Genomic DNA, 18,486 nt, shown 5'->3' with positions numbered 1-18,486 from the left:
CAGAGACCATGCAGGGGCAGTGGGGTTGCTGGCAGCCACTCTGGGAGCAAGCTCCTCCATAGCTCCTTCCCAAGGGGCAGGGTCTGGCTTTCTCTGCCACACCCCCACACGCTGGCCTCGGAACACACATATCTTTGTTAATTTATGGAAACAATAAGGCTCCACAGGGACCACCACTCCCGGCCAAACAGTCCTGCCCACACCCAGCTGTTTATCTCAGCTGCTGTGGAAAGAAAAGCAGGGCTCCCCGCCCCCATGCCACCAGGGCAAGGCCCCAACGCTGCCACACACATGCCATACATATGCAGTCTCTCTCGGTTCACGGTGAAAACAAACGCCAGGGCCTGGAGATGGCTGGACAACAGAGCCGTGAGGACAGAAGCTGGAAGAGGCCTGGTGTGGAGAGCTCTCTATTGAACACAGAGTCCTGCCTCTGCCCGGCTCTCCCACCCACTCCCAGGGCCTCACTGTCCCCCGTTCCTCAGCCTTGGGCCCCAGCGCAGATCCACTCCGAGGTCCTCCTTAGCCACCGGTCATCACAGGGGACAGGTGCCTCCATGCTGCCCACTCCAGGGCCTCGAGTTACTCCACGGAGAGCCCTGCCCAGCTATGGCTGGCCTGCAGGCCTCTTGGCCCAGGCTTGCTCTGGCTTTCCCCGCAGGAAGTGCCTGCTCCAGCCTCAGCCCCTCCTCACGGCTCCAGCTCCCGGGAGAGGCGGGAGAGTTCACGCTGGTTGTCGATGACCTTCAGCTGCTGGACATAAGCCCAGGTGCTGGCTGGACTCCGGGTGCTCAGGGACTGCTCCGAGCCTGGTAGGGGGAGAGCTGTCAGGGAGGTACCACTGCCACTTCACAGAACCCACCCTGACCCCCTCCTCGGAGCTTTCCTGCTTCACTACCACCTGCCAGAGCTCGTCACCAGTGCCCAGGACTGCCACCCCTGCATACCCACCTCAGATTTGGAGGACAAACTAAGACTAGAGCTAAAAGTACAGTCTGAAAAAAATAGATTAAAGATTTCATACAGCATAATACCTCTTTACTAAGTTCAATGATATCTAAAACCAAAAAATATTTTTCATTTTATACACACACACACACACACACACATACACACACACACACACACACACATATTCATGTTTGATTTCAAAGGTGTGTGGTATGAGAGAGAGATAAAGCTATTCTGAAAAACAATGAATGACTCAAAATTCAGGATACAGGTTACCCTGATTGGAGAGAGCCAAGAGGACGGGGTATGTAAGTCATCGTTGATGATCTCATACTTGACTTGGGCCCAGAGGTACTCAACATATTATCAGAGTAAATGCATACATAAGACAAGGGGCAAGGATGGCACTGTTGTATGGACCACGGGTTATGACTGACCCCACTTAATGCAACTAGGGTCCAATCAAACAGAAGCAGGCTGGAGTCAAGGGCTTGGGTCCAGCTCCATCACGCCCACTCTGTCCTTCAGCAAGCTGTTTCAATGCTCCAGCTGTTTCCTCATGTTTAAGTGGGGACAACAGCATCGCCTGTCTTGCGGATGTTGTATAGAGGTCCCCATATCAGGAATACAAGGGCTTGGCTCTGTCCTGGCACATGGCCAGTGCCCAGAGAGTGTCCGCCATGCTAACTATGGTGAGCGTTCACCCCTGCCCCATGCTTACATGTGGAAATCCTCGATGCCTGGCTGTCCTCGTGAAAGTGGGACACTCGGCTTCTGAGTGGTGAGAGAGGCACTGGGTGGGGTGAGAGGTAGGAGGAGTCAGGGAGATGGGCCATGCCAGAGCCTTACAGGGACACGAGGTGGGGAGGGATCCCGCCCAGGGGAACCAGGCCTCTCACCAGTGCTGTGGCTTCGGCAGTGGTGCAGCATCCTCACAGCTCTGGCCATCATTCTCTGTGGGCAACACAAGGGCACGAAGTCAGGCCTGCAGGATGGCAGCCCGTCTTGCCCATGGGGAAGCTGGGAATCTGAGCTCCCTTTGAACTGGGTGTCCTTGGGACTAGTGGGTGGTAAGAGATGGGGTCTTGGCTGCTTCACCCTGGTACACCAGAGAAGGGACCGGGCAGAGGATGCAAGACAGCTCAGGAAGGGCATTGAGAGAGGGGACTGGAAAGGGCTCATGTATGTTTGAGGCTGATCCCCAGCAGCCCCCAATGGAGAGCAGGCCCCCCGGTGGGCTGTGGAGTAAGGCAGGGGCTACTTAACAGGCATTCATATTTCTATTATTAATAACAAGTCTCAGGCACCTCCCAGGCTGCCCCTTTCTGGACCACCATCATACACCCCAATCACGCCAGTGGCAGATGCCCACTCTGTCTGAACTCACCATCTTCTCAAAGTTGATGAGATTCTCCACTAGTGTATGGTTCCCCTCGTGGATGAAGGTCATGTCTGCAAAGGGATGGTTTTGCTTCTGGGTTCCCAGACTCCGTTCCCCTCCTGTAGCCCAGGAAAGGGGAAGGAATAATAACGGGGAACCTAGCCTGTTCCACCCACATGGGCCTCGGCTTCTAGCTCCTCTCCAATCTGCAGCTATTCCCAGGTTCCAGGGCCTCAGATCATGGCCCTCCAGCATCACCCTATTTGCCTTTCCGTCTTAACTCTTCTTCTGCCTGAGAGCTCCTAACCCACACTCCCTGGGGCATCAACACAAGAGTGCTGGAAGGTCCCTGACAACTCAGGCATGAGGACTGGCCCCCTTACCTTTGAGGAGAAGGGGCATGAAGGGGATGACGGGAGGGGAGAGCTTGGTGAGGGCCAGTCGATACACTCGGTGGTTCCACGAAGGGTCCTGATGCGGGGGAAGCCACAGAGAGAGTCCTGCACACCACAAGCCACCGCAGCCCCCAACAACAAAACATCCCACCCCACCCAGAAGGGGCAGAATTCCCATCCACATGGCCACAGCAAGAGGCTCCATGTGCAGCTTCTCCTTGGACCCAGATGCCACTGAGTGGCCCTCTGTGGCAGGCTGGAGGGGGCCTGAGGCCACTCACACTGCCAGTCTGCATGCAGGTGGCTTCCCAGTCTCCCACCGGCCCCCAAGGAACTTCATGGCTATTAGTCACAGGGCCCTGAGGGTTCTGGGAAAACTCTGTGTGTCTCTCTGGTGAGTAAATTCCTCTAAACCTCTTGAGCCCCGTGAGGTGAATTGTTTTCTCAAGAGCTCTAGGGCTATGCCAATAATACCTTGGCTCCATTCTTTCCCGAACACTTCAAAACCCTCAAAAAATTCCAGGAGGTGGAGAGTTCAGCCTCTCAATTTATTCCTTACCCTACCCTTGGGGGTCCTGCAGGGCCCTCTGCCCAGGCCTGACTCACAGTGGGCACTTAGCACCAGGCCTACTTCCTGGGTCCTTGAACAAAAGACCTGGAGCCCAATGTCTCCCTGACACTCCCTCGCAACTAAGACCCAGGCCACCCCATACGCCCTGTCCTGGTCTCCTATCCTCCATACATTGAGTGGTATGGCAAAGCACACAAACTCTACAACAACGCTACGTGCCCCATCCCTAGCCATCTCCCCAGACTCACAGACCAGGGGGAACTAGGCCCTAGGTCAGCATTAGGAACTCTGAAAGTGACTGAAGACAGGCAGAAAGGCTACTGAGAAGCCGACCAGGGTTTCTGAGGGAAGGAGCACAGCCCAGCACTCACCAGCAGCCTCTCCAGGGCTGAGTATAACTTCCGGACTTTGTGGGGCAGTCGCTGTGGAAGAGAAGTGGGTGAGCTGCCACCCATGGGATGGGACTCCAAAAGTGAGAGCCCCACCCCCAACCAGGACTCCCAGGATAGGAAGGAGGCCTGACCTCAGGCCAGGGATCCTCCAGGGGTACCTACCTCCCAGGTGTGGGCCAGGCGACTGATGGCTGAGTTGCTAAGGCCAAACATGATGGCAAAGAAGGAATTGAGATTCTTTTGCTCCTTGAGGCTGTGAACAGAAGACCCAGAGACCTTCAGGGCAATCAGCCACACCCACAAGGCCCCCAAACAACAGCCAGGCCTGGGCCCAGGACCAAGCAGGCCAGCACTGCCTCTGCAGTGGGGTGGGAGGCAGAGCCTTTGGGGGACCCAGGAATACAAGGGATGACAGATTCGGCAACACAGTGAGCAGGAAGGGGGCGTTTAAGAAACGGGGGCCTCAGGGCTCCGACCACACACCCAACAGACACTCACTGAGCCGCCAGCTTGATAAACTTCCTGAGCAGCTGGGCTCTCAGGCTGGGCACAGGACAGAGACAGAGCTCCGTAGCCACCCAGTACTGCAGCTCATTGAAGCGGCGCATGAAGCGCTCCAGGTTGGCAGTGGTGACATCCCGCAGATGCTGGGGGCCCAGTACATAGTGGATCAGCTCCACCTGGATGGGACAGAGAAGAGGTTCAGCGTATGCCAGGCCGGGCACCCCGCCACAACCTCTCCTCCCTGCAGCTCTGCCTCCTGCACCTGGTGGATACTGTTGAAGAGGTTCCAATCGTGGTCTGTCAGCTGGCCTGCCAGGTCCTTGGCGCTCACTGACTCCAGCCCCTCAGCAGAGCCCACAGTGGGTCCCAGCTGCTCTGGGTGTGGGGTCTGCAGGTAGGAGAGTGCTCAGGGGGTGCCTGAGGAATCCAGGGAGAGGGATCGGGTGGGGAGAGAGGGCTTGGGGCAAAGACTCTGTGGCTTTGTTCAGAAGGACTGTGGGATAGGCAGGGGGACCGCAGGAAGTGGAGAGGGCTCTTTGGGATGTTGCAGCTACAGATTTTGGGGGCTTCCCAAGGAGGCGTCTTTCTGTCATTTTCCCCAGTGCTGCAGCCCCTCTCTGTGGAGTTCCTGTTCCCAAGGGGTGCCCTGATTACGGCAGGTCCTCTTTCCCCTTGGGAGCTGCTCCCACTCAGCACTATCATCCCCCCAATATTTAAAATCTCCCCATCAGCTGAAGCCCCCTCCTTCCTCTTCCCGCTGAAGACCTACCAGCAACCAGAGCTAGACCTCTCCTTCTTTTCCCTAAGGCCCTCCCACAGAACCCACCCCTTCCACCCCCAAAACAGAGTTCCTCCCTAGGTTCTGGCTCCCTGCCTGGTCCCTACCAGCTCATGCACTTCCTGTGGGTCGACAACAAAGAGCCGCTCGTTGAGCCCCAGGGATGTGGCCACACCACGGGCATCTGGCTGCAGGCCAACAGCATCTGCAAAGACAGCAGAGGCTGCACTGAGTGGGGGCAGGGAGGGAGGCCCCGCAGAAACACAGCGGCTAAAGCAGGGCATGTCGGTAATGCACAGCTGCACGTGCCTTCTCTCCACACCACCCCTGGCAGAACGCCCAAGGAGGCAACAAAGAGACTCGTCCAGACAGGCTGACCTTGGGCAAGGTTTCAACTTCCCTGGGCCTCAGTTTACTCCTCTGTAAAATGGAGACAATAAGACTTGCCAAGTCAGATGAGTTGACTTATGTAAATACGGCTGTAAGTAGGTGATGCAGATAAAAATCCCGTTGAAAATTGGGAAATGTCATATATGTCTTGGCGTTGACTTTTTAAATTACATTTATTTATTTATCTATTTATTTATTTATATGCAGTGCTAAGGATTGAACTCAGTGCCCCACACGTGCTAGGCAAGCACTCTACCGCTGAGCTGCACTACTGGCCCTTGGCCTTGATTTTATCAGCTCCTTGTGGGCTGGGACTATATTTTTAGTCATGTTTGAGTCTTCAGTCCCTAGACCACCAAAGTAAAGAAGACTTTGTGTGCAAGGAAAACATTAGCTCTTCTTATGTTTATCGTTCTCATCTGTTTTACATTTCTTTTTGTGTATAGCTTTATAATTACATAATATTGATGAGATGATAAGTACATATAATTTATGAACAAATGTATACTCAATGGGAGATTGGTAATAAAATGTTGGTTACTGACATGGGCGTCAATCAGTGGTCTAAAATGTGCCTGGCACATAGTAGGGTCTCAATAAATGTGGACTTTGGGAAATTGCAACTCACCAGGTGGCCACCAGAGGGCAGTGCTTCCCAGAGCAGAGCACACAGGTGACCTCATTGGTCTTTCCTCACTTCCTAAAGGGAGAAGGCTTTTCTCATCTCCACCCCTTACCATTATTCCCTGACTGCCCCAATTCCTATCACCCTGGGCTCTAGCTGTCTGTTCTGGGATGCACCTTTCACAGAGAACAGTGTTTTTCAATGTCCCAAGTTCTCCAATGGCAGGTCACGGTAATTCTCATGCCACCATAGACTAGATACCGACTTTGCCAGGCCCCCTGCTGCTTGCTCCACACACATTACCTCTAGTTGAATACCCACCACAATACCAATTGATAGGTACAATAATAGTGCCCATTTGACAGACAAGAAAATGGAGGTTCAGAGAGGTGAAGCAACTTGCCCAGTTAGCAGTTGATCTGGGATTCCAACCCAGACATGGCATCGGGCCTGCACTCTTAACCATCCAGCTGATCTATCTTATCTGCCCATGGTACCTCTGACTCCACTGCTGACCCTCAAGAATATTTGCTGAATGTCTAAGCGAACGAGGACTACCTAAGTCCAAAGGCCAGCCACCTTCTCACTGTATGAGCTTGGGAGAAACCACTGAGTTCCCTTGACCTTCAGTTTCCCTGTCTAAATATAGGTTAAGGACCTATGTCACAGGCTTGTAATTAGGAGTCAATGAATAAATACATGAGAATGGGAACACTAGCAGCCAATACTCCTGTGGTGCTGACAGTATGCCGCAGACCATCCTGAACACTTTATAGATGAGCTCATTGGATCCTCACAATCCCTCTAGGAAGCAAGAGCTCTTATTATCCCCATTTACAGATGATGAGATTGATCACAGAGAGTTGAAATGCCCTGCTCCAGGACACGCCGCTAGTGAGCTGAAGGTCTAGTATCAGTCGCAGGCAGCGGGCTCCAGAGTTCCTGCTCCTGAGCATTCCGTGCAAAGCAGAGAAGAAGAGGGGAAAGGGATGAGATGAACCTCTGGAAATGCTGCCGTCACTAACCCTGACGGCCATGGTAAGATGATGATGATGATCTTAATTCGGAAAACCCCTTGAGGTCCCTCCAGAGACAACTCACCACCTGCAGAATTGACCTTCACCAGCACCTGCCCCTTGGTCCAGCCGTCCTTCTGGGCCAATGCTGCCATCACCTCTCTCACAGAGGCTGTCACAGGTAGCTGCAGGGTCAGCACGGAATGGTCCGGGCGGCAGATGTCATAGGGGACTGGAGAGGAGGATGGGGCTGAGCTGTGGGAGGGGTCGCCTCATCCCCCCCACCCAGGAGGGAGAAGGCAGCAATCGCCTGGGTGGGAGGGACCCCAGGGGTGGGGAAGGGTGAGGGAGGGAGAACACGGTGGGCAAGCTGAGTGCAGCCAGGTGTGGAGTCCAGGAGGCGGATGTGCCAGGCAGCCTGCAACCCCCTCAACCCAGGCACCCTGAGGTCGAGGAGAAGGGAGGCAGAGACACGGGGGGGGGGGGGGGGGGGGCAGATGTCAGGCTCAGATCACCAACCTTTGTCCCCAGCTCGAATGGCACAGTTGCTACTGGGGAGCGGCTCTTCCTGGCTGGGGAGCCAAGCAGGCATATTCCGAGCCTGGAAGGAACAGAAAGTAAGGACACTAGGAAAGAGTAGTGGGGAGGGGACATCGAAGGGTGTTACTGGGAGCAGGAATGACAACACACACCACCAGAGGGGTCTGCTTGTCACATTAACCTGAGCCCAGATAAGGCACCGGGGCTCCAGAGAAGAGACAAAACAGGTCTCAGGGTGGACAAGTGTGTGCCTTACACACTGTAAGTTCTTCCCTCTCTGGCAAACAGGTCAGACTGGGCTGGGGCTGGGGCTCAGTGGTGGAGTGCTTGCCTAGCCTGTGTAAGGCCCTGAGTTCGATCCTCAGCACCACATAAAAAATTAAATAAAGTTATCGTGTTCATCTACAACTACATTTAAAAATATTTTTTAAATGTAGCTCTAGAGCTTTTCCAACATGGAAAGACCTCAGCAATTGACCCTACTTTCTCTTCCTTTCCCTTCTTCCTTCAGCTGCCATCTGCCATGAACTAGGCATTGTTCTAAGTATTCTCAACAGTCCTTTAACAAAAGCCTTATTCTGATTTTGGATGAAACAATTGAGGCTCAGAGGGGTTAAGTAACATGTCCAAGGCCACACAGCTGCTACAGTGGCAGAGTTGGAATCCTGACTTGCCCCTTCCTAACCTCTGTGCTCTCGTCCCCTATCTCTGCCTCACCTCCCCTGTCGAGCCCTATGGCAGGCCCACCGTGGGCTGCTACTACTAGGGAACTTCTGCTGATGGAGCTTCCCTGACATGGGTTCCTTTTCCCACCCCTGACTGCTTTTCCCAAGTCTGGCACTAGCTCTTCCTCCTCCCAGCTCCAAGGTTCAGATTTCCATCCACTCCTCTTCCCTGGGCTTCCTCTCAGCCCCTGTCGCCTGCTGCACGCTGCCACCAGGGCTGGACTCTGCCGGGCCCTGGTCTGGAAACCTCCCACACTGCTCCACAACACCCCCCCCCCATGGCATCCCCTCGCCTGCCTTCCAGACCACGCTCCTGGGTCCCAGGCTGCTCCCCAGCCATGAGACCAAGCTGACTCCAGCTCCAGCTGCCCAGGCCTCACTCTGGCCCACCACGATGGCCCAGCTCTTCTCCTCCCAGCTCACCTCTTGGGCCCCTCCATCCCTCCTGCTCCAATCTACCTGTCCAGGGCAAACTTAAGCTCCTAACTTGCTCGGATGACCATCACTTGTGCTGGGAAAGCCCAGGTGATCCGGCTGACCTATTCAAATCGCGAAGCACATCTTGTCAATCCTGGCTCGTACCCCTCTGTCCTCTGTACTGATCCTAGGACAAAGACCACGCCCACTACCATGGCCCAGGGAGTCCCTCAGGCTCCGGCTCCTGCTTCTCCAGCCTCCCCTGCTGTCCCCGCTCTGCCTCCCTCCTCCAGGGCCACCTTGGGTCCTCTTTCTCCTCGACTCTCAGCCTCTGCAGCTCTCAGCTTCAAGAGTCACTTCTCCAAGGGCCCTTTCCCTAATCCTGGACACCCATTCAGCTCTTCCCCACCTCTGCCTTCAGAGACTTCAGTCTCTGGCTTTCTACATCATGAGGTTGTTTCTGGGTTCTGCCCTCACCCGACTGTGAGCCCCGGGGCCAACACCACCTCAATGGCAGCCAGCACAGTGCCTGGTGCTGGGAGTGTGAGGCAGTTCCCAAAGGTCAGCCAGGAGTCGGGCAGAGCATGAGCACAGAGGAAGCAGAGGCAGAGACCCCCATCATGAGGCTGACGTTCCCCTGGGATGCGATAGGTTAACCGGCCACAGGTAAGTAACAAACAAAGGGATTGGACAAGGTAGTGTGCCTCAAAGAAAATCCTACAGGACACCTTGCAGGGCACAGGAAAGGGAAGGAGTGCTCCGGGCAGGGAAATGGGAGGGGCCCTCTCAGTGAACTCCACGTTTTTGGCTGAGATTTGAAAGAGAAGAATCCATTTAGGTCAAGAGTCAAAGAACGTTCCAGGCCGGGGAGTCTACAAAGGCCCTGAGGTGAGACCCAGGGAAGAGGAGGCAAGCCAACAGGCATGGTGGTGCACGCCTGTAATCCCAGTGACTCAGAAGGCTGAGGCAGGAGGATCACAAGTTTGAGACTAGCCTCAGCGATTGAGTGAGGCCCTAAGTAACTTAGTAAGACTCTGTCTCAAAATTTAAAAAATATATATATTTTTACGCATCTCAGAGAGACTCTGTCTCCAAATAAAAAAATAAAAAAGGACTGGGGATGTGGCTCAGTGGTTAAGTGTCTCTGGGTTCAATCCCCAGCACCCTAAAAAAAAAAGCCCCTCAGAGTGGTAGGGGGGTGCCTCCTTATAACCCAGTGTCTCCCCAACAGGGCCCAGCTTGGGTGCCACACACAGCAAGGGCCTCGGGAATGTCCATCGCAGACTCAAGGGCTTGTTAACTGGCAAGGGAACCCTCCCACATGGGCCCCTCCAGGTGAGGGAGCTGGATGGGCAGAGGGAAGAAGGGGGAGCCCTGCTGAGACTGGGCAGGTACCTTCATCATAGGAGAAGCGTTCCCACAGCCATTTTCCAACCTGTGGAGAGAAAGAGAGAAGGAAGGTGAGAGAGAGGCAAGGCATTCCTGGGGACAGGGAGCCTGGCAGAGTCAGAAGCAGACTGTCCCAGGCTCTGGACTCCACCCCTCCCCACCAGCAGCTCAGAGGGAAGTGCGTCTCTATGAGTAGCCCAGAGTGGGTCAAAATGGACTTGACAATCATGAAATTCATATGGAAAAACAAAAGACCCAGAATAGCAAAAGCAATTCTAAGCAGGAAGTGTGAATCAGGAGGTATAGCGATACCAGATTTCAAACTATATTACAGAGCAATAGTAACAAAAACAGCATGGTACTGGTACCAAAACAGGCGGGTGGACCAATGGTACAGAATAGAGGACACAGAGACCAATCCAAAAATTTACAACTATCTTATATTCGATAAAGGGGCTAAAAGCATGCAATGGAGGAAGGATAGCATCTTCAACAAATGGTGCTGGGAAAACTGGAAATCCATATGCAACAAAATGAAACTGAATCCCTTTCTCTCGCCATGCACAAAAGTTAACTCAAAATGGATCAAGGAGCTTGATATCAAATCAGAGACTCTGTGTCTGATAGAAGAAAAAGTTGGCTCCAATCTACATATTGTGGGGTCGGGCTCCAAATTCCTCAATAGGACACCCATAGCACAAGAGTTAATAACAAGAATCAACAAATGGACTTACTCAAACTTAAAAGTTTTTTCTCAGCAAGAGAAACAATAAGAGAGGTAAATAGGGAGCCTACATCCTGGGAACAAATCTTTACTCCTCACACTTCAGACAGAGCCCTAATATCCAGAATATACAAAGAACTCAAAAAGTTAAACAACCCAATCAACAAATGGGCCAAGGACCTGAACAGACACTTCTCAGAGGAGGATATACAATCAATCAACAAGTACATGAAAAAATGCTCACCATCTCTAGCAATCAGAGAAATGCAAATCAAAATCACCCTAAGATACCATCTCACTCCAGTAAGATTGGAAGCCATTCTGAAGTCAAACAACAACAAGTGCTGGAGAGGATGTGGGGAAAAGGGTACTCTTGTACATTGCTGGTGGGACTGCAAATTGGTGCGGCCAATTTGGAAAGCAGTATGGAGATTCCTGGGAAAGCTGGGAATGGAACCACCATTTGACCCAGCTATTGCCCTTCTCGGACTATTCCCTGAAGACCTTAAAAGAGCGTACTACAGGGATACTGCCACATCAATGTTCATAGCAGCACAATTCACAATAGCTAGACTGTGGAACCAACTTAGATGCCCTTCAATAGATGATTGGATTAAAAATGTGGCATTTATACACAATGGAGTATTACTCAGCACTAAAAAATGACAAAATCATGGAATTTGCAGGGAAATGGATGGCATTAGAGCAGATTATGCTAAGTGAAGCTAGCCAATCCCTAAAAAACAAATGCCAAATGTCTTCTTTGATATAAGGAGAGCAACTAAAAACAGAGCAGGGAGGAAGAGCATGAGAAAAAGATTAACATTAAACAGGGACGAGAGGTGGGAGGGAAAGGGAGAGAGAAGGGAAATTGCATGGAAATGGAAGGAGACCCTCATTGTTATACAAAATTACATATAAGAGGATGTGAGGGGAAAGGGGAAAAAAATCAAGGGAGAGAAATGAATTACAGTAGAGGGGGTAGAGAGAGAAGCTGGGAGGGGAGGGGAGGGGGATAGTAGAGGATAGGAAAGGCAGCAGAATACAACATACACTAGCATGGGAATATGTAAAAACGTGGATGTGTAACCGATGTGATTCTGCAACCTGTATACGGGGTAAAAATGGGAGTTCATAACCCACTTGAATCAAATGTATGAAATATGACATGTCAAGAGCTTTGTAATGTTTTGAACAACCAATAAAAGAAAGAAAGAAAGAAAGCAGCAACAGGAAGTCTAAAAAAAAAAGGGCTTAAAATCGGAACCCTGGATTCTATGACTTTTTCAGGCCATCCAGGAAAGGAGGAGGAAAACTAGAAGGAGACTCAGGCCGAGGGCTCCAGATGGAGCCCTGTTTCAAGTGAGCTCTCACCCACCCACCAACCCTAGCCATCCATGGGAACATGTGGGAAATTTACCAGGCGGGGCTGGTGAGGCGGGGCACTGAGGGGTAATAAATGTGTACTGAATGGAGGAAGTGAGAACTACAGGTGCACGCTGGGCAGAAGGAGCAAATGAAGAATTGCATGTCGCTTGAGAACGGATGGTGAGCTGCTTAACAGCAGAGTGACTGACAAGAACAACTAATTGAAGCTGGGCGCAGTGGCCTGTAAATCCTAGCAGCTCAGGAGGCTGAGACAGGAGGATGGCAAGTTCAAAGCCAGCCTAGCCTCAACCATGGAGAAGCACTTAGCAACTCAGTGAGACCCTGTCTCAAAATAAAATACAAAATAGGGCTGGGGATGTGGCTCAGTGGTTGAGTGCCCCTGAGTTCAATCCCTGCTACCAAATAAATAAATAAATAAAAATGAAAAAGGGTTGGGGATGTGGCTCAGTGGTTGAGTACTACTAGGTTCGATCTCCAGTATAAAAAAAAAAAAAAAGAAAAAGAACAAGTAATTGAAGTTAGTGGTCCTAACTGGACTTCAAAATCCAGGTGCTCGCCCAGAGTGTTCACTCCCAGGTCCCATTGCAATGCCAGGTACGAACAGGACAAAGTAAATTAAGTCAAAGGGCACCTGTGGTGTCGCCGCCTCTCTGGCCACTGCTCCCTCAGCAGGTTGCTAAGTCGGGCGTCCCTGCTCACCAGGTCTGAGAGTTTCTGTAAAGAATCAAGATTCCCTAAGATGGCTGTAGCTGCGCCAACCCTGAGCAGCTTGGCCAGTCCTTGCCTCACGCCCAGGTACCTGGAGGAAGCTGGTGGCCACAGGGTCTGTGTGGAGCATGGGGCCATAGAGGGCCACCCACTGGCTGACTAGACGCAGAATCTGCTGCCTCTTATTGCAGATGTAAGTGCTGCGCTCCTGCTCGCTGCCTCCCGCAGGCTCTGCGGGCTCCACGTGGAAGGTGGGCACCAGTCAAGGGAACCAGAACTGCCAGGAAGGACCACCCACCACACCTGAGGCAAAGGAGCGGCAGGATGCCCAGGGTCTACCCACAAGCTGGTCCTGGCGTGAGGCTGGTGCTGGAGGTTCACCGCAGCCAAGCCAATGGGGAGCTCATCCCTCAGCTCCACACACCATCCCACCCTCGACACACATCACCCTGGGGCTGGAAGGATATTGGTGCAGGAGGGCAGCGCAGAGCTGGGCACTGGGCATGAAGACGCTGTGGGTCAGGAGGAAGTCACTGAGGAATGTCTCTGTTGGACAGGTAGGGGGACACGAGGAGCTTCAGAGGCCAAGTCCACTGATCACAGGTGTATGCACAGCTGGAGCCTCCCTTCCCCAAGTTCCAGCACTGGCAAGGTACCAGCAATGCCCAGCCCCTGAGACAGCACTCTCCGCCCAAGCCAAGAGCGTGGGGAAGAGGACTTCCTGCCGACTGGCTGCGTGAACCGATCCTGCTCCCAGTCAGGTCAGATGCTAGGTGCCTGGCCCTCTCCCAGGCTGCGCTGACCACCCCGTGAGTCAGAGAATAGGCAGGGTGTCTCCTGCCCTACCTGTTGGGTCATGAGCACTGGAATCCGGCCGCATGGCTTCTAAGAGAAGTTCTAGGATCTTCTCTGGGGTGCCAGACATCACTGTGTACCTAGCAGACACGGCTCATCTATAGTGCTTTTGTGCCACTCCTCTCCATTCCCACACCCAGGACAGACATCCATAATAAATCATATGACTCTTCTGAATTTACCAACCCTGTCCCACCTGGGATGCGGGTGGGGCTGAGTCAGGGGCTACAACCTAGTCCCTTGATACTTCCCCACTCCCAGGGGCAGGAGGGCAGGGATGTGACACAGGGAAAGGGGAGAAGTGTGGAGAGGGCACCACGGTGCTTCTGTTACCGGTTCCTGCCAGGGGTCGGGGGGCGAGAAGGGCCAGTGCCCTGAGAGGTTCTCTCCAACACCAACACCACTTTGCCGTGTTCTTCCAGTCTCATGGTCTTTGCTTCCACATCCTGGGAATAACACAACCAGAGCTCCTCTCTGGACCCCCACCTCCACCTCCTCCCTCCAGACCCCGAGCCCAGGAAGTTCCCACAAGGCCCCTCAGCTGCCCAGCCCCCAGCCTGAACCCCCTCCTCCACCCCTTTCCTCCGTGGGCCCTGCTTCTCATGGCACGGCCTTCCCTGGCACCCTAGTCTCCCACCTGTGCACCCATCACTCCTCTGGCCTCCCACATCAAGCCTGAGGTCTCGCCAAGCCCCTCAGCAGGCCATGGGCATTCACCTTCTCACACACACCTGAGGTCCCCACTCCCAGTCACATATCCCAGCATCTCCTTGTAGGCTCTCTCTGGTCCCTACCCTTTGCCCCATACCACCTCCCTAGGCCTCTGTCCCCTGCTTTCCCACCCCCCCCATATTGGCACCTTGACAATGCGGTTGAAATCCTGCTTGTCCACACGTAGAAAGTGACAGTTATCTTCTCTCAGGATGATGGTGGCCGCCCGGGGTGCATCATTCACCAGAGCCAACTGTCCAAAGTCATCTCCCTCATGCAGTGTGGTCACCAGCCCCTGTAGCCAGGTCTCAGTCACAGCCCATCCCACTCCCAGCCCTTGGGACAGACCCACAAAGGAGACATGGGGAATCAGCAGCCTTGGGACTTGCAAAGGCATGGCCCACAGGACAGGGACCTAGGAATAGTCACAACCAGGATGCTGAGGTGGTCAGGAGGGAGGACTCACCTTGCCATGGGTCACCACGTTGACAGACCCCTTCCAGATAATGTACCATGAGGTGCCTTTGTCCCCCTGGCTGAACACTGACAGAGGCACAAATCAGACACAGCCTCTTCTGTCACCCACCACTCCTCCATGGCTCCTGCCCCCGTCCAGGTCCCTGTGCCCAGCCTGACTTACACACAGTGCCTGCCTTGCTATGTGGTTCAAAGAGCAGAACTGCTGCTAATTCCCGCTTCACCTATGAGTAGGGAGAAGAGGGTCAGTGGGGGCAAGCTCAGGTGGAGGGTCAGGCTCAGGGAGAGGTGAGTCCTGGGTGACAAATGTGGCCAGGCCTCCACTCATCCCTGGGATACAGCAGGAGATACAGCAAGGAGAAGAAATGACCAAGAGAGACGAGAGTATATTCAGACTGAAGGCTGGGACCAGAAATTAGACCGAAAACCAAGCCACAGACAGAGGAGAGCAGGCTGTCTCCTGGCCAAGCAGTGGAAGTCACAGAAGAGGAGATTCTGGGGAAAGGGCTGGCCCAGCGGGACAGACTCGGGGAGGTGGACTGACCGAGTTGGAGAGGTGGGCCACGGCCTTGATGTGCAGGAGCTCCTCGAAGATAAGTTCTAACTCCTCATCTGTGCGCTGACCTGGGCTGCGGGCACAGGAGCGACAGGAACACAGGCTGAACTGTGGCCCAGGGCCAAGAAGGGAAGCCACCCCACCCAGGCAGCTTGCTTGCAGGGCCAGATGGCACCTCCGTCACGATCGTTATCAATAACGGGCTAACCTTTGCGGAGTGTGCCCCAGGTGCCGGACACCGTGCTAAGCACCTTACACGCGTAATTTCCTTCTGTCCTCATAACAGCCCTGTGACGTGAATACTGTTATCCTCTCTTGACGGAAGAGGAAGCTGGCATCGAGAGGCCTGAGGCCACTTGGCTAGTAGCTGGTCAAGCTGGAATTTGAACCCCAACCTGCCTGCAGATATCAAAGCCCACCCTCCCTCAGCCATGACTGCGTCTCAGAGTGGGACGGGTCCTCCAGAGATCCTCTGGCATTGAGAGAGAAAGAAATAAGGTAAGGGGGCGGGGGGGTGTCTCAAGATCAAACAGCAAATTCATGGCAGAATGTGGGTCAGAGCTCAGGTCTTCTGGGTTCCTTCCCTCAGAGATGAACCTGAGAGCCTTTGGGGTCTGAATGCACTTTGGGGTCCTGGCATTGGGGGGTGTAGGGCTCCCGACTTACGGCTTTCGAAGTGCTACAGTGAGCAGGGCATCGGGCCCCCGCTGGGAGAGCAGCGCCATGGCCTCCACCAACTCCTCCTCCATCTCATGAGCTCCTGTGGGCTCCGGCTCTGGCCCAGGGAACCGGTAAAACTGGGCATCTCGGTCCTGGAAGGTCCAGTCGTGTTTCACTGGGGAGCCGAGGCCCGAGCATGGGGAAGGAGAAGAAATTGAGGCCATGTAGGTATGAGGTCCACACGTTGATGCCAGCCTCCTCTGTAATCCCCGCTGGTGCCTGATCCCCAGGTCTGCCCTGTCCCCTTTCACCAGCCCTAGATGCCCTGTCCTAGGCTCAAGCTCACCATGGCAGAGGGCACCTTCATCCAGCAGCACCTGGCAGATGCCCACAGCCTGGCTCCGAGAGTGGACCCCAAGCCCCAGGGCCAAGACCCAGTCCACCAGCTCCCGACCAGAACAGCACTGCCTGCGGGAAGTGGAAGGAGACCAGAAAATCAGATGGAAGGCCGGGTGGGCGGGGGCTCTCCATCCAGACAGGCACCATTGGAGGCCCAAGCCCAGGGCTTCTCCCAGAAGCAGGGGTAGGAATAAAGTAGGAAAGGAGAGAAAACTTCAGGGCAGGCAGGGCCTCCACTCACCGGTAGAGCCTGAGATGATACTTCCGGTCACGGATGAGGGTCGGGCAGGTGGCCAGGAGATGTCGGTGCAGGTGCTTTCCAGCCCGGAGCACCCGCTCTGTGGAAGCCTTGGAGGGAGGAAGGGCATGACAGCCTCAGGCCCTGAACCCCTCAGCTGGTGGCCCTCTTCCAGTTCCGCCCCTCCCCCTCTCATACCTGCTCCAGGCTCACACTGAAATCCAGGGACTCCTCGCTGTTGGTGAGCGGCGTCTGAGGGCAGTGGGGAGAATCTGTGGGTCAGTGCAAGACTTTCAAACAGCTCTGGAGCCCCTCACTGCTCCCCTAGCTCCCGCCCTTGCCCCGTCCCCAGCCCCAGATGCATTCAGTTAGCCCTCATGCAACAATTAAACATTTGCTGCACACCTTGTGCACCAGGAATCACCTCTTCCCACACTGCTACCCCTATCACTAGACCCTTTTCTTTCTTGCACACCCAAGCACTGTGATTCTACTGATGAGACCCCCAAGATTTCCATTCTGAGCTGGGTGTGGTGGTGCACACCTATAATCCCAGCAGCTCAGGAGGCTGAGACAAGAAGAAAACAAGTTCAAGACCAGTCTCAGCAACTTAGCTAGGCCCTTAGCAGCTTAGTGAGACCCTGTCTCAACAAAACAAAACAAAACAAACGATGCTATATAGGGGAAGGAGCAATAGAGCTGGAAGAGCATAAGGATGTGATATAAGAAGACATGAGACTAGACGGGACAGGAGCAGCTCAGGGGACCTAGGAACAAATTTTTTAGCTGTAGCTGCAGGCTGATCCCAAGCCCTGGTTCTTTGCCCAACCACAGGATAGTGGGCAGGTTTTATGCTTTCTGTGGGCTTTGGTTCAGCATAGTCATTAAAAACAGAAACCCTCAAGCCAAACTGTTGGATTCAAATTCCTACTCCTCCATTCACAGGTGGTGTGATCTTGAACAAGTGATTTACCCTCTCCCTGCCTCAGTTTCCTTATGTGTAAAGTCTATAAAGCACAAATATTACCAGTGTATAAGCCTTTGGAAGGACTACATGAGTTAATACATATTAAATGTTGAAGCCATTGTCTGGTATGTAGCTGTGTATACATGTTAGCTAATATTATTCATCTGTGAAGCACAGGGTGGGGCTGCTTGCTCGAAGGCTTCTGCAAGATGCTGCGAGTCCATAACCCGGTAAAAGCGAGTACAGCCTTGGCAGTACTCAGGACTGCTCAGAAAGATGGGGCTTATTGTAGACGCACTGGTTAACAAGGTTTCCCTGTCCTTGGTATCAGTTGAGCTCCCCAGACTCTAGATCCTGGATACCCTGGGATATCAGTCATGAAAGCCCCTCACAACCCTTCTTTTCCAGTCACCTGAGAACGGGAGTTTGTAAACCGCTCTGGACAGGATGCTCTGCCCTCTATGAGCCCTCCCAAAGGCAGAGCACTTCACAGTTTACAAAATATATCCACCTCCTTGATGTCATTAGATCCTAGGTAACATAGGATCCGGGGTGAAATAGGCATAGCAGATATTATCTGTCCTGTGTGACTTACAGGGAAACAAATGTCTTGAGGTAAAACGCCCTGTGTAACTGCCATGCAGGCTCAGGACCGCCAGCCAGCTATGGATAAACCGAGTTCTACCCACAGTGCTCACATTTTTGGTCTCACTCCACCCACCACAGGG

The 18,486-nt window shown here is 53.4% G+C and overlaps 1 protein-coding gene across 5 annotated transcripts in view; it reads right to left on the bottom strand.

Moving 5' to 3' along the window:
- Positions 1 to 129: 129 nt before the first annotated feature.
- The window catches only part of Rapgef3 (Rap guanine nucleotide exchange factor 3), a 23,253-nt gene continuing 4,896 nt past the window's right edge, over positions 130 to 18,486 (bottom strand). Inside the window, exons 3-29 of one of the 5 annotated variants that reach the window (XM_078014814.1) lie at positions 16,990 to 17,043; positions 16,795 to 16,901; positions 16,501 to 16,622; positions 16,161 to 16,329; positions 15,483 to 15,567; positions 15,102 to 15,162; positions 14,928 to 15,004; positions 14,610 to 14,756; positions 14,084 to 14,196; positions 13,742 to 13,830; positions 13,363 to 13,441; positions 12,987 to 13,146; positions 12,819 to 12,901; positions 10,081 to 10,120; positions 7,523 to 7,604; positions 7,089 to 7,235; positions 5,991 to 6,062; positions 5,080 to 5,177; positions 4,457 to 4,582; positions 4,189 to 4,370; positions 3,853 to 3,943; positions 3,670 to 3,720; positions 2,716 to 2,803; positions 2,339 to 2,451; positions 1,851 to 1,905; positions 1,673 to 1,744; positions 130 to 809 (exon numbers count right to left, since the gene is read on the bottom strand). In XM_078014814.1, coding sequence (XP_077870940.1) covers positions 691 to 809; positions 1,673 to 1,744; positions 1,851 to 1,905; positions 2,339 to 2,451; positions 2,716 to 2,803; positions 3,670 to 3,720; positions 3,853 to 3,943; positions 4,189 to 4,370; positions 4,457 to 4,582; positions 5,080 to 5,177; positions 5,991 to 6,062; positions 7,089 to 7,235; positions 7,523 to 7,604; positions 10,081 to 10,120; positions 12,819 to 12,901; positions 12,987 to 13,146; positions 13,363 to 13,441; positions 13,742 to 13,830; positions 14,084 to 14,196; positions 14,610 to 14,756; positions 14,928 to 15,004; positions 15,102 to 15,162; positions 15,483 to 15,567; positions 16,161 to 16,329; positions 16,501 to 16,622; positions 16,795 to 16,901; positions 16,990 to 17,043 — 2,682 coding nt within the window. In that variant the 3' untranslated portion in view covers positions 130 to 690. Of the gene's footprint in view, positions 810 to 1,672; positions 1,745 to 1,850; positions 1,906 to 2,338; positions 2,452 to 2,715; positions 2,804 to 3,669; positions 3,721 to 3,852; positions 3,944 to 4,188; positions 4,371 to 4,456; positions 4,583 to 5,079; positions 5,178 to 5,990; positions 6,063 to 7,088; positions 7,236 to 7,522; positions 7,605 to 10,080; positions 10,121 to 12,818; positions 12,902 to 12,986; positions 13,147 to 13,362; positions 13,442 to 13,741; positions 13,831 to 14,083; positions 14,197 to 14,609; positions 14,757 to 14,927; positions 15,005 to 15,101; positions 15,163 to 15,482; positions 15,568 to 16,160; positions 16,330 to 16,500; positions 16,623 to 16,794; positions 16,902 to 16,989; positions 17,064 to 18,486 lie in introns of all 5 variants that reach the window. The other 4 variants (XM_078014815.1, XM_078014818.1, XM_078014816.1 and 1 more) reach the window with 4 other exon arrangements.

This window comes from Ictidomys tridecemlineatus, chromosome 6, assembly GCF_052094955.1.
Source record: "Ictidomys tridecemlineatus isolate mIctTri1 chromosome 6, mIctTri1.hap1, whole genome shotgun sequence".
Taxonomy (NCBI): domain Eukaryota; kingdom Metazoa; phylum Chordata; class Mammalia; order Rodentia; family Sciuridae; genus Ictidomys; species Ictidomys tridecemlineatus.
Note: the sequence above shows the minus strand (reverse complement) of the source record. Positions and strands in the feature narration are given on the sequence as shown.